The sequence below is a fragment of the Panthera pardus genome, unplaced genomic scaffold (genome assembly GCF_024362965.1).
Source record: "Panthera pardus isolate Hobbes unplaced genomic scaffold, ASM2436296v1 HiC_scaffold_3, whole genome shotgun sequence".
Taxonomy (NCBI): Eukaryota; Metazoa; Chordata; class Mammalia; order Carnivora; family Felidae; genus Panthera; species Panthera pardus.
This window is the reverse complement of record NW_026526876.1, coordinates 42,623,042-42,638,164: the sequence shown is the minus strand read 5'-3', so window position 1 is coordinate 42,638,164 and position 15,123 is coordinate 42,623,042. Positions and strand designations below refer to the sequence as shown.

Sequence of the window (15,123 nt, the reverse complement as noted above, 5' to 3'; positions counted from 1 at the left end):
TTTTGTGTGTCTTACTCCACAAAACACAAAAGTAAGAAGCTAGGGCATATATGGAACTCTACCCTCTCCTCCCCCAAGCTCTTAACTTCCTATAATCCTAAGTGAGACACCCTAAGGTAGGAAAGTCTCCAAGGCTGGGTAGCTAAAAGGTGGCAGACCACAGAGATTTCAACTTGGACTTCTACTGCAAAAGCCCATGTTTTCCCCTCTCCATTTCACCGGCATGTAGATCAGTCAACTTAATTCCTCACTTTCTCTATCTGCATCAAATATTCCCTTACCTAATGCTGTGACATAGCAGAGAAACTCAAGGTAATATAGTATGTGGTTCAGAGTAGTTTTAAGTTTGGCCATGGAGTTGAACTACCTCTATAAAAGCAGGCAGGTGAAGTGGATGAGATTCTAAACCAGGGGGATGAGTTTCAGGGACCTACTCCCCCAGATACATCCCATGGCTGTACTGGATTTGACCCAACCATATGTCAATAAATAATTGCATCTCCTGATATAGTTCTCTGACATTCAAATTGACTTCAGTCTTTCTCAGGTTGCATTTAATCAAGAAACCAAGGAGCACAGTTTCACATCAAGCTCTTCTGCTGAAAAGGCCTATGTGCTTATTTACTTAAGTCTGAAAGCTGAGCATTCACGGTGTTGAGTTCTCCCAGAGTGGCGCTTGGCATTGGAGGGCTGAGCCTTGGGTACAAGAGATCACAGGATGGGGCAGAAGGTTCACTGGTAGTCTGAAAACAAAGCAACCAAAAACAAAATTCAGAAAAAAAATGTGTCAGGTAATTTATCATGGCTTTCTCCCCGGAGACTTTTTTTGTTTTTTGGGGGGAAAGGAAAATCCTATTTAGATGCAACTCAAGGAGAATTCTCTATTCAACAGGCAACACTCCTACTAATCACATCTCACCATGTACATGGTTGCTGCTTAGACAACCTTATGACCTCTTAGTAACATCAAGTTGTCACAGAAAATACTCTATACCACCAAAATCACTCCAAATTGCTAATGTCTCCTCCGTTTTAAAACTTTTCTTAGGTAAGCCTTGCTCCCTACTATACAATTTATAAAATGTTCAATTGCTTATTTTATTACATTTCTGTTCACTTACATTGGCATCTTCCCTCTGGTTCCTGTTTTGCTCCAAAATCCTTTGTTGGTTCCGAGTAAATCTGTTTGAGTTAGCAAAATGTAAGCATTTAAAAGAAAAAAAATACGAAAATGCTATAATCCTTTACAAATTATTAATATTCAAATATTCAGGAACAAAGACAAACCACTTCATCCCCATCGACTCCCAATGAAGTACTTTAATAACTTTTCCCCAGTTTATAGAGGTAATAATGCTTTAAGAGAAAACTGTGACAAAATGAATACATATTAAAAACAAATAATAATAACTCCATCACCTAGAAATTGTCCCTATTAACACCATGATGTGTTTCCTGTATTTTTTTTCTGCAAATTTTTTTCTGTAAATCTATGTTGAACTTTAGTTGCAATCATACCTCACATAATTCTGTTATGTTGTGAGCATTTTTCTAGTCAGAAATGCAATTTTTAGTGACCTGCAGATGTTACCTTAGGGATGTAGCACACATTTAACTACTCTTGATCTCAAACATTTAAGTTGCTTCCAATTCTGCCATTATAAATAAGGTTCCATAAAAATACAAAGATTTTTTAACATAATTTCACTGTTTATCTTCATTTTTTATAAAGACACCTGATCCCTACTAAACATATTGACCTTTTACAACTTAAGTTGCTTGTACATTGCTTGTTCACTGGGAATAAAAGAGGAGCAGATAAATAAACAATAGGTTTGGAAGAAGAATGAAGTTGAAGGCACAAGTCCAAGGTTTAAGTGTCAGGATATAATTTTGATCCCAGTTCTCCATCTACTAAAAGAGACCAGCAGCATTTGAAGCATTTCCTCAGAATGTTATTTTCTGGGGCAACCCCTAGAAAGATAATACAAGTGGATTAATGTGGAAATGCTTTGCAAACTGAGAGTTGCTTCAGAATCATGTAGTATTAGTATTGTAACACACTGACTGAAAGAACCTACACACCTTAAGTTTGGAACATGCACTTAGGGTTCCTAAATTGGAACATGTAAGCTTCTTTCCCTTTCTAAAACACATGGTTTTTTCTTCCACCTACTTATGGCATTGGTTTCTTGTATGGTAGTTATGGGCTGGGTATGAACAACCCTCACAGATCCAGCCTTGAGTAACAAACTTCTGTTTTCTTATTTGTACCACTCTTCCCTAGATGTCAAGGGCAGAGACTTTGGGGGATGTTGGAATAGGGTGAATGTACTTTGCATATGGATGGATGTGAATCTTTAGGGAACAAGATGTGATGAATAGAAAAATGCCCCCTGTCCGAGATCTCTATATCCTCATCATCGGAACAGTGAATATGTTAGGTTAGATGGCAAATGGAAGGGAGACTTTAATAGGGAGATTATCCTGGATTACACAGACAAGCAAAGTAAGCACAAAGCCCCTTTAATGTGGAAGAGGCGGCAGAAGAGGAAGCAAGAATGAAACAATGTAAGAAAAACTTGACTGGATGATGTTGTCTTTGAAGATGGAGGAAAGGGGTCATGAGCCAAGGACTGTGGACAGGCTCTAGAAGCTGCACAAATTAAGCAAACAGATTCTCCTCGAGAGCCTCCAAAAAGGAACATAGCACTGTTGACACCTGGATGTTAGCCCAGTGAGACCCATTTCAGGCTCTTACGGACTGTAAGGTAGTTAAGTTCATGCTTTTTTGAGACACTAAAATGTGTGATAATTTGTTACGGCAGCCATAAGAAATGAATACACCAAGAATATTATCCTTTAGAGGTGAAAAAATTCTCTCTGAATCTTAAAACTTCAGTGTTTCTATATCACAACTGACTGAAGTTGGGTTTAACACACATGGTTCAGAGCTGAATGAGAATGAGCTGTTCACAGAAGGAACCCAATCTCCTGATACCTAGACCAAGTAAATACACATTTCCCTTCAGAGGAAGCTTTTAGTCAGTGGTCTTAATGGTTTGTAATAGAATTCCCCAAGATGAAAACCAGAAGGCAGCACTCTGATGAAAACCATGCGGTTTTCCTTATTTTTCCACTTACTGAGTCATACCACAGAAAACAAAGGCAACAGCATGAGTTTGTTCAGCGTTCAGTCAACGCCCAGTCATCCCTTCATATGAATGGCTGCTGTCTCTGATAGGCAGTACATACGAGATAGTGAAGGAAAAAACCTATTCATAGCTATTGGTCTTACTTCACTGATTCTCCTGGTTCATTCTTGATCAATGGAAAAAATTCTAAAAGGCCCAGAGGGATGCTAATGGGGAGGAGATAGAATAAATATTTAATGAGTGTCAATGGGCTAGCATTCCCCAAGGTGCTTTTATATACATTAACTCATTTAATTTTCAAAACAAAAATGAAACCCTCCAAACAGGTGGTAGTATCTTTAACAAACAGGAACAAACCTCAGTCTTAAAAAAGTAAGCAATTTTCCCCAAATCATCAAGATTTGAATAAAAAAAAAAACAAAAAACAAACTTGAATCCAGCCCTATTCCCTATTTCCCTTCTGAATCACTAAGGAGGGACCACACAAGAGAAAACTGTCTTACCCCAAATGCCAACATCACTCCTATTGAGAAAGGAGCATCTAGAAAAAGCATGGGGAGCTCAGAGGCTCTAGAATTACTTCACAGGAAGTCCTACGGATTGGTTTGGAAAGAGAACATGAGACTTGCCTGGAACTAGGGTTTTCTGTTTCTCTTCTCAGATTCCTAAAATACACCTATGGGTTCATTTATGTACAACTGTTTTATACAACATTTTAAAAGTGCCAAAATAGGTTGTTTTATGTAGGTGACATTAATTGTTAACCCAGGTTCATTTGCTTTAACTTTTTATTAGGTAACTTTCAAACCTATAGGAAAGTAAAAAGAACAGTATAATGAACACCCTTTTATTCATCAGCTAAATTTAATAACCATGTACCTTTGCCACATTTGCTTTATAGATTTTTCAATGAAATATTTAAAATCATATACTTTATGACATTTCATCCCTAGACATTTTGTATTATTTATTTATTTTTTTTTTAGAGTAAGAGAGAGAGGGAGCATGCTCGTAAGTCGGGGAGAGGGAGGAGAGGAGAAGGAGAAGGGGAGTAGAGAGGGAGAAGGAGAAAGGGAGAAAGGGAGAAAGGGAGAAAGGGAGAAAGGGAGAAAGGGAGAGAGGGAAAGGGGGAGAGGGGTAGAGGGACTCTCAAGCAGGCTCCATGTTCAACATGGAGCCCCATGCAGGGCTTGGTCCCATGCTCCTGGGATCATGACTTGAGCCGAAATCAAGAGTTGGAGGCTCAATCAACTGAGCCACCCAGATGCCCCTCATCTGTAGATACTTTAGAAGGTATTCGCCAAAAATAAAGACATTTTCCAACTGAACCACCTATTTAACCATTATATTTCCCCACTTAAGTCCTGAAATATTAATATTCTAACCATGCTCAAATTTCTCCCATTAGTATCTAAATGCTTTTTAATATTAGTGTGTTCAAAGTTGGATAAAGCCCACACATTACATTTGGCTGCTGTTCCTTGCTTTTAATTATTTTATTTTTTTACCTTTGGACACCCCCCTTTCCCCCATTTCTCCTACTCCCCACCCCTGGCAACCACCACTATGTTCCTCTGCACCTAGGAACTTAGTTGGTTTTGTGTTGTTTTTGCTTTTCTTGTTTTTTTGTTTTTGTTAGATTCCACATGAAGCTATGTTTATACACAGTACTCTACATGAAAACAGAGGAAGATGTCACTTGTCAGTCTAGGCATGCCACAGGGCTGGATTGGGGCTGGATTCTGGATGCTCATTCTCCCCCCAGGCCTGTCTACTTTCCATAGCTTCACATACCATACAAGCTCTTGCTCTGCTCCTATTAACCAACGACCACTCATTCTGCAGTTCTCTCCTCACATGGCACCTCCTCAGACACACTCCCCCTGCCTTCTCTCCACCCAGATTAAGTCCGGCTGCTATTCTCACCAGACAGACCTCTTGTACTTGGTTCCACTGTACTTATTCCAATTTCCAAGTGTGTATATTTGTACATACGATTTAAGATATTTTTCTGACTTATAGGCTTGCCTATTACAATAGATTATAAGACTCTTATTTTGATGAATGACTTAGAAACAACTTAATGCCTAATAAGTGAACTGTGAGAAACATGGACTATTATTATGCAACTATAGGGCACCTGGGTGGCTCAGTTGGTTGAGCATCTGACTTCGGCTCAGGTCATGATCTCACGGTTCATGGGTTCGAGCCCCATGTCGGGGGGCTGCTAGCTCAGAGCCTGGAGCTTGCTTCGGATTCTGTCTCCCTCTCTCTCTGCCCCTCCCCTGCTCATGCTCTGTCTGTCTCTCTCCCTCTCTCTCTCAAAAATAAACATTAAAAAAAATTTTTTTAAACAAAAATACAAAATGGTTTATCAAAAGCATTTAAAAACATATACTAGGGGCGCCCAGGTAGCTCAGTTGGTTAAGCATCTGACTCAATTCAGCTCAGGTTATGATCTCACAGTTCATGGGATTGAGCCCTACATCAGGCTCTGTGCTGACAGTGTGGAGCCTGCTTGGGATTTCCTTTCTCCCTCTCTCTCTGCTCCTCCACTACCAAATAAATAAATAAACTTAAAAAAAATAGGCTATACCAATACTTGTTATACAATGAATAAAATCAAGAGAGAAACAAAAGCATATGTTCTCTACATGATCACAATGATAAAAAAATTTAGGAAAAAATAATTTTGTCACTAACATTTTAGTATATTTACAATTTTGCCTTCATACTTTTCTGAATGGCAATTAAAAAAAAATCTATGTTCATATACAAAATGTCCTTACTGACTGGTACGGTTTTACACAGACTATTTTCTTCATATAAAATATCCTCCCAGGGTGCCTGGATGGCTCAGTTGGTTAAGCATCCGACTCTTGACTTCAGCTTGGGTCATGATCTTGTGATTCGTGAGTTTGATCCCCACATCAGCATCAGGCTCTGTGCTGGCAGTGCAGAGCTTGCTTGGGATTCTGTCTCCTCTCTGTCCCTCCCCTGCTTGCTCTCGATCTTCCTCTCAAAGAAAAATATACTTTAAAAAATTATTTAAAAAATAAATAAAATATCCTCCCATCTCCTGTGCACATTCTATGTTTTTGTCCATCTCAAACTTAGAATAAATCTCCCTGCTTTGTTTACACTCTTCATTTGTTTGAGTCTACAATGTACTCTGTGCAGACAGTATCAGGTCCAAGCCCCACCATGGTCAAACGTTTATATACAGCCTGAGAGTGCTTAAGAATGCTCCTGGCACTGCTCAGATGTGCTCTCATTCTTGCAAGCCATATCACAAGCTCCCAGAAGGCCAGGACAACATTCCCTATCTTGGAAGGAAGGCGGCCTTATCCTGAAGTTGTTCTTGATCTTAACTGAGGTTCACCTGGTAGACACTCTTATAAGAATGCTGAGCAACTGGTGGGAAAAATAGAATTGGAAGAGGGGAGGGTGCACCATCAGCTCACCTCTCACATCCAAGGATGGCATTATTCAAATCCTCATTCACTTGAATTAGCTCAATGGTTACGTCTTCATTCTCCACCACCACAAGCAGGTCCATGATCCTCTCCTGCATCTCCCGACATGTCTTATAAAGCTTCTGTCAAAGAAAGGAGAGACATTTCTTCTTCCGTGCTAGGGAAGTTCTATAAAGACAACCGATTTGCCAATCTGTATATGCTGGTTATCATCTCCGCAGTGAGTCACCTATGGGAGATTACTGAAGGACTTAATTATGCACAACTCATCCTTCTTATCAGAAGGCAATGAGTTGCACATGATTATACTTTCCTCTAAAAACCAAAATAGGTGTTATAAGGACACTATGGTATACTGCACAGAACACCAGGCTCGAAATTAGAACTGGTGTACAGGAATTCTAGAGGTATGGCTTACTAGCTGTAGAATACAGAAATCACTTGTTTTCTAAATCTGTTTCCTTGTTTGACAAATCAAAGTTATATTAGTTGCCACATCTATACCTCAAGGGGTGACATAAAAAGCAAATGAGATGTGTATAATGAGGAACTCCATAACTATAAAGCACTACATAAAACACAAAATGTTTATTGTCACTATTAGCAGTAGTACAAGAAAGTAGTAGTTAAAATACATTTACAGCAGCATAATTTTCCTATGATGTTTTACTTAAATAAATAAATTTTACAACATTCACATTTCAAGGTAAACTGAACCAAGATTAAAAAAAAAAAACAGTCATGGATACTATCCTTATGTGGACTACCTAGAATCACTGCATTAGGACAGGACTGCACTCCCCAGTCTCCTCAGAAGCATCAGGGACACCTACAGTTGACCCACGGATTCAGAATCTCCAGGACTGAGGGTCTGGGAATCTACATGTGTTTTTAGTAAGCATCCTAAAGTGTTTATGTACACAGACAATTTGAAAACTGCTGCCTCACAAAACTTCCGTCCTCATAGGCAAGGCTGAGGAGCATAAAACTAATATTCCTATTTCTTCAAACCTACCTTAGCTAGAATTTGTAAACATAATAGTACATTAAGGTCAGGCAAAAACATCTTCAAAATGAGAGCTACTGAACTTGCTAAATCGTCAGACTATTCCATTACCTGACTCATTTCCCCTTGAGACAGACAGACACACAGAAAAACTTACAGTTGGCAAAACCATTTAGAATCTCAAACAATCTATTTCAAGGTCCTGACAGGAAATCACTTAATAAATCCATCAAACCATTAATAACTGGCATTGAGACTCAGAGGTAAAAGCCCCTACCCACTACAGAATCCTAACAAAAATATTTAGAAGACAAAAGGAAACGAAAATGAAAAAAACGATACAGACAGATGAACAGACAGGCTCTGGATTTTGTCACTGCAGTACGCAGCCAGAAAAACTGTCCTATTTGCTAATGATGTGGCTACTATCAGGAGGGTTTGGCAAACTTTTTTCTTAAAGGTCCAGATAATATTATTTTTTGCTTTGTGGACCACATGTTCTCCGTGAGAACTATCCAACTCTTGCCATTATAGCATGAAAGTAACCAGGGATGATATGCAAACAAATGATGGGTGTTTTATCCTAATAAAACAAAGAGAGGGGGCTTACTTATGACCCCCTGGAATAGTACAAAGAAAACAGATCTCAGACTCAGTAGACCAAAGGCCTCTCCATATACATACCTAATATGGGATTTAATTAAATCTTAGATTCAGTTTTATTTTGTTTTGCTTTTTTATGCATCTGTAAAACAAAGATACCAACTATCTTGTAGGGTTGTTGTGAGAATAGAAAATGGTAAAGTTGAAACCCCATGGTGTCTGGCATACAGTGGGCAGTCAATAAATGTATTAATGACTGCATAAGGAAGTATCACTAGAAGCTTAACTACAAAACTAATACAATCCTGTAATAGTCATGCTATTACTCAGGACCTAATATCATGCAAAAGAGAGAACGAAGAACGGCATTCGATATAACCCCCATGATGAATGAGAACTTTTCTCTTAGTGAGTATAATGAAATTGTTCTCCTTCTTGATCACTGGTAGCCTTGCTACAGCAATGTCAAGATCAAGGAAATACAATGGCTGTTAGATACCTGTGACAAAAATGTAGAAATTAATTTCAAATGAATTTGCAGCCAATATCAATAGCCCCTGGTCACAAGAAAACCCTCCATTTGCCCTCTCAAAAGACAGCTGGAATGGAAACATGAAAGAACACCGCATCTCTCAGCAGGTTTGCAAAGCAGAATTTGAAAAACCTCTTCAAAAGCCAGCCCACTCTGATCTTTGCAATTGATGTCTGTCTCACAGGAGGGCCAAGCCACCTGGAAACAGCCTAGATCAAGCACCATGAACCAAGAGGACAGGTCAGAAGTTCCCCACAGCAGGCACCTGTAGGGCCATGGATGTGGGGAGCCAGGGGGAGAGAGTCAAAACACACAGCAACAGCTGTTGGTGCATATGTCCATCACAGAGCCCCTGGAATTGCACCCCTTTAATACCGTATCAAAGCAAAGGTAGGCTTCTCAGGGAATTTAACAATTAATTTGAAAGTCTTTGGAGCAAAACAAAAAGGAGCTCATTAAGCGCTTCCTCTCCTGATATCCAGATGGCTCCTGGTCCTCCACAGAGAACTCAGGGATTAAGGGAGGAGGCGCTATCGCACTTTCAATTCCAGCGGTAACTGGATCACGTTCAGCAACACAACACAACTCATGAAAAGAAAACCAGAAATGCCTGAATATCTGCCCTGAAAAAGTAAAAGCGGGAAGAAATATGTTTCTTGCAAGCCTTCTCTGGAAGTACTATCTGCAGGGCAATACCCCTATTATCAGCCCATAACATATTTCCTCCCTCTCAATCCTACCCACCCAGACTGCAAGAGACCCAGAGAACGTCTCTATCTGCAAAAAAATAAAAACTAACCCCCACCCTAAAACTGAACATTTCTCAGTTTAACATGCTCGTAGTTTTTTTTTTCCTTACACAGACATCAGCTGAGTGAATAGCAAATTAACTGTCAATACTCAGAAAGATCATTAACTCATTAGAATCCTCTGACCCTTTTCTCTAACCAAATATGGTCAACATTTTATTTCTCCAAAAGCCTTTGTCTTCAGTAACGCCTTAGCTCTTTTTTCCTAAATCATTAATTCTTCAACAAAAAAGCATTTGATCTATTGAATTCAACAGAAATTTAATGAACTCATTCAGTGTGCAAAGCATGTACAATAAATACACATAGTTATATCGATTTAGAAGTATAAGGCTTAGTTACTGCCTTCAAGTTGCTTCCAACCCAGCTAGAGAGGTATGTAAAGACTGGTTAGCAATCTATCCTAGAAAGTCAATTTGGGGCTCAAAATGAGAAACAAGCTGGTATAATGGATAGAACATAGGTTCAGGAGAACAAGGTTCTCCCCCCATCTCCGTGACTTGCCACTGTATAGGCACATCAACCCCTTTTTGTTAAGGAAGGGAGATGGTCTCAGTGACACTGTAAGTCCCTTCCACAAGTTTCTGAATGGTAAAGACAGTAAGAGTGTTTAGTGAAAGAGGACTTTTTTAAATTTTACATCCCCCCCCCCAACCTGTTACAAATTATCCTTACAGGATGAAATTTTAGATTCAACTAAAATTTTCAATGAAATTTTAAACTTCTCTGCTAAGTTAGACTAAGGTTTTCTCCAGTTGTACTTCAAAATCAGAGCTTGCTTTTTTATTCTACTGAAGACTAAAACATTCTTTTCTTTCATTGTCCTACTGGGGCTAGGACAAGAGAAGACTGAAATGGGAGGTACCAGGGAAGTCGGCTATTCAAGTTAAAACTGGCCTAAAGCCAAGTGTAAAATGCCAAGAAAGCAAAGGCAAGACTCACGCTCCGATCTTTCACCCATGTGACCAGAGTAGATACTCTGGACTCATCAAAATACTCAGACTGGGATGCAGCTCTGAATCTTTGTACCCCAATGTGGCAATCTAAAATAAATCCAGGGGTGCCTGGGTGGCTCAGCCGGTTAAACATCCGACTTTGGCTCAGGTCATGATCTCACAGTTTGCGAGTTCGAGCCCTGTGTCAGGTTCTGTGCTGACAGTTCACAGCCTGGAGCTCACTTTGGATTCTGTGTCTCTTTCTCTCTGCCCTTCCCTGACTCACACTCTGTCTCCCTCTCCCTCAAAAATAAACATTAAAAATTAAAATAAAAAAGATAAAGAAAATAAATCCAGTTTCCACCCCCAATCAAGTTCAAAGTCCAGGAACAATATGGCGGCAAGGAAAGGGGTCTACCACACAAAATACTTCTACTGCTTAAGTGTCCAACAAAGAGCAAGAGCCCGGCTAGTTAGCAGGGCTTCAGGATTTGATTGTTCAGCCTGGGCTGGAAGAACAGAAAAGGGAGTTTATGAAAGTCTACTAGATTTCAGATGGAAGGCCACACACAGGGAAGGGGCTGCAAATAAACAGAACAGCTGGTAGCCGGTAAAGCACTCACAGACAAAACCGGAAGAGATTCCAAGTACAGAGACTGGTTTTAATGTAAACAAATTGCATAATAAGACTGTGACCACTGGTAAAGTATAAGTACAAGAAAAGCCAATCTTTTTTTTTAGAGTCTTCCTATGTGTTGAATGCCTTTTGCCCTCCAGATCCCCCAGCCACACTCTTCTGCCCTGCTCTATGCCCTGGGGCCTGGCCTGTAGGGAACACATCACCAGGTCCCCTGCCCTCTCCCTTCTGATGGAGTTCAGCATACAGCAGGCACTGGCAGGAAATGGGAGGGAAAGAGGACAGTGAGATCTGGATATTTTTCCATCTACTCCTTCCACCAAAAGCACCTCTACTCTCAAGGCTCTTCATCATTCTTTCCTTTGAGTTCTGGCAAAACTTCCCTCTTGCCTATTTATGCGTAGGGATATTAGTTAATAGCACAGGATAATGAACTAGCTCCTGTAGTTTCCTTAAACCCTGCAATATCTTGCTGAATAAATAGTACCTTGATTAAACTCTCTTCAAATTATCCAAATTGGCCATGCCATCTGTTTCACTGACCAACTCCACAAAGGCATGAAAACACGTACTTAGAATCATTAAAATAGTATGATACCAATACAGGACTAAACAGATCAAATGGAACAGCCTCCAGAAAGACATCTTTGTATTAGAATATAGAATGTGATGAAGGAGTGTTTGAAATGAATGGAAGTGGTATGAATCGTTAGATGTTATTTGGACAACCAACCATCTAAGTGGAAAACAAAAGAATGAAGATACAGTCTCTCGTAGCAAGGATAAAGATTTTTATTTTAAGCCATATAAAATCTAGAGGGAGAAAAACATTTATTAAAGATATTTTTATTGAGGGGCATCTGAGTGGCTCAGTCAGTTAAACGTCTGACCCTTGATTTTGGCTCAGGTCATGATCTCACAGTTCAGGAGTTGGAGCCCCGCATTGGGCTCCACACTGACAGGGGGGATTCTCTCCCCTACTCCCTCTGCCCCTCCCCCTGCTAGCTCACTCTCTAATAAATAAACAAACTTTAAAAAAAAAAAAAGATTTTTTTTTGAGTGACTACATCATGCCAGGCATTGGTCTGAGAGCCAGAACCTGAGCAGTCAGTGAGATAAGCTTTGGGAGCTTCCCTTCTTGTAGGCAAAGGGGGCTGAACGAATATTCGAGAAAAGCCTCAGAGCACTAGGGTGGAGGATGAAATAGTGATGGGGCAGGAGAGTGGCTGACAAAAATCTAGAGTCTGAAGCCTGGGGAGTCCAAAAAGTCTTCTTGGAGGAAGTAACATACTAAGCTCCAAGTGAAGAGAAAAAGCTGGCCATTAGAGAGGGAAAGGACAATCAAGGATGAAATCCTCCAAGATTTCAAGAACAAACTTGGTGTGTCCAAGGAACAGGAAGGTGTTCAGTATAGGTGGACCAAGGAGTTCCATGTGCTGTGGAAGGAGAGGTAGGCAGGAGCTGATCAGAGAGGGCTTTGTGGCCAGAATAAGGAGGCTGGGGTTTTATTCCACGTCACAGGAAGCCACTGGAGGGTTTCAAGCAAAGACAACATGATCTGATTTGCCTTTTAAAAAGCTCTATGGAGATGCTCAATATCATTAGGAAATGCAAATCAAAATCATAATGAGATACCCTTGGCACCTAGTAGACAGCTATTTAAAAAAAAGAAAGAAATGTTGGCAAGGAAGCAGAGAAACCACAATTCTTGTACCTTGTTGGTGGGAATGTAAAATGGTGTAGCCACCGTGGAAAACAGTTTAACTTTTTAAGGAACTGTCAGAGTCAGAATTACTATATTACCCAGCAGAGCTACTCCTAGGTTATAGGCTCAAAAGAACAACACAGAGGGCTCCTGGGTGGCTCAGTCGGTTAAGCATCCGACTTCAGCTCAGGTCATGACCTCATGGTTTGTGGGTTCGAGCCCTGCATCAGGTTCTGTGCTGACAGCTCACAGCCTGGAGCCTGCTTCAGATTCTGTGTCTCCCTCTCTCTCTCTCTCTGCCCCTCCTCCAATCGTGCTCTGTCTCTCTCTCCCAAAAATAAACACTGAAAAAAAGTTAAATAAAAACTGAACATAGGAATACAAATACACACACACACGTATATATATATGTGTGTGTGTGTGTATGTATATATATATATATATATATATATATATATATATATATATGGATGAACGTTCATAGCATTAATAGCCAAAAGGTGAAAACAACCCAAATGTCCATCAACTAATAAACACACAAATAAGACGTAACATATCCATACAATGGAATATTACTGGGCCACTAAACGAATGGAATTCTGATATGTGCTACAACATGAGTGAACCTTGAAAACAAGGTTAGTGGAGTAAGTAAAGTGAAAAAAGGCACACACAAAGGCCACATATTGCACGATTACATTTATATAAAATATCCAGAATATGTAAATCCGTAGAAACAGTAAGCAGATAGGTGGGACAGGGAAAAGAACAGAACAGGGGAGAGACTGCTTAATGGGTATGGGGTTTCCTTTTCAGAACTAGTTCCAAAGGTTCTGGACCCAAAGACAAGAACTGGTTCCACTGTGAATGCACTAGATGCCACTACAACATATACTTCAAGATGGTTAACTTTATGTTATGTGAATTTTACCTCAATTTTTTTAAATAAGCAAGCTATATAGTTGTTGGCTTCTAGGACAGTGTTTTACTCAATATCCCAAAAACCTTCTTGATAACAAAATACCTAAAAATGCTAGATACAATATATTATTCTAACATACATGCCTAAGTTCTTAAGAAAGAATGAGAAATCCTCAAACACTGAAAAAACAAATAGGATCCAAAGACAGGAGAGGCAATAAAGGTACGAGGCTTGTAAGGCACTCATCTGCCAAGCTCCAATAACCTTGAGAGGCAGGAGACAAGGCCTGGGGCCTGAACAAGATGGGAAGATGCATCAAAGACCCCAAATATGCAGCGGGGACACCTAAATGGCTACAACTGATATGTAAAATAAGAAATCTATGTATTGGTCTCTGCCTCTGGTTTCTAACAGAGAACTCCTAAATCCCATGGAATTCCCTGGGTGATAGGAGCATCTTTAGTTCTAATTAGGTGACTCGGTGGGCTCCTGGATGGGGGCTGGTCACCAGAGAGACCAAACCATGATTAGAAGCTTGGAACATCAGCCCCATCCTCCATCCTCTGAGTAGGGAGAGAGGCTGAAGATTTGAGGTAATAATCAACATGCCTACATGACAAAGCCTCCATAAAACTCCAAAAACAAGGAGTTTAGAGAGTGGGTGAACACATCCATATGCCAGGAGAGTAGTACATTCCAACTCCGTGGGTACAAAAGCTCCTGCAGCACTTGGAACCGTCTGGACCTTGGACTTATCTCTTCACCTGACTATTCATCTGTAACCATTGTAATACACTCTATAATAAAACAACAAATATAAATGTTTCCCTGAGTTCTGTGAGGCATTCTAGGAAATTGTCAATCCCATGGAGAAGATCGTGGAAACCCCCAGTTTGCAGCTTGTCAGTCAAAAGTCTGGGATACTCAGGCTTGCAACAGGCATCTGAAGTGGGGATGGTCTTGTCCTTAACCTGTGGAGTCAATGCCAACTCTGGATAGTGTCAGAATGGTTTAACGTGAGGGAAGAAAAAACACCTCACACACTTGCTCACACACTTGGTGTCATAAGTGTTGTAAAAAAAAGAAATAGTTTTCTTTTATGAGGGAATTGAGAGTACAAGATTCCAATTCTTGTCAAAAGATTAAGAATAGCACTCCTCGTGAGAGCTCTATGTGTTACTAATGAAAAACATAAAACAAAGAAGAAAGTTACACATTCAGTAGGCTTAGTCAGGTGCCAGAACCTATTCAACTTCAATGGGACATGAGTGGTATTCTAATGTTGCTTTATACCCCAAGACTCCTTATTATTCAAGGCAACACACAGCCCTAAACTCTGGCAT

General features: G+C 40.0%; 1 protein-coding gene across 1 annotated transcript in view; it reads right to left on the bottom strand.

Moving 5' to 3' along the window:
• Positions 1 to 15,123, bottom strand: part of TOM1L1 (target of myb1 like 1 membrane trafficking protein) — a 45,955-nt gene that overhangs the window by 14,160 nt on the left and 16,672 nt on the right. The window contains exons 8-10 of the mRNA XM_053893091.1: positions 6,620 to 6,753; positions 1,122 to 1,182; positions 626 to 743 (exon numbers count right to left, since the gene is read on the bottom strand). Of these exons, the coding sequence (XP_053749066.1) occupies positions 626 to 743; positions 1,122 to 1,182; positions 6,620 to 6,753 (313 nt within the window). The remainder of the gene's footprint in view (positions 1 to 625; positions 744 to 1,121; positions 1,183 to 6,619; positions 6,754 to 15,123) is intronic.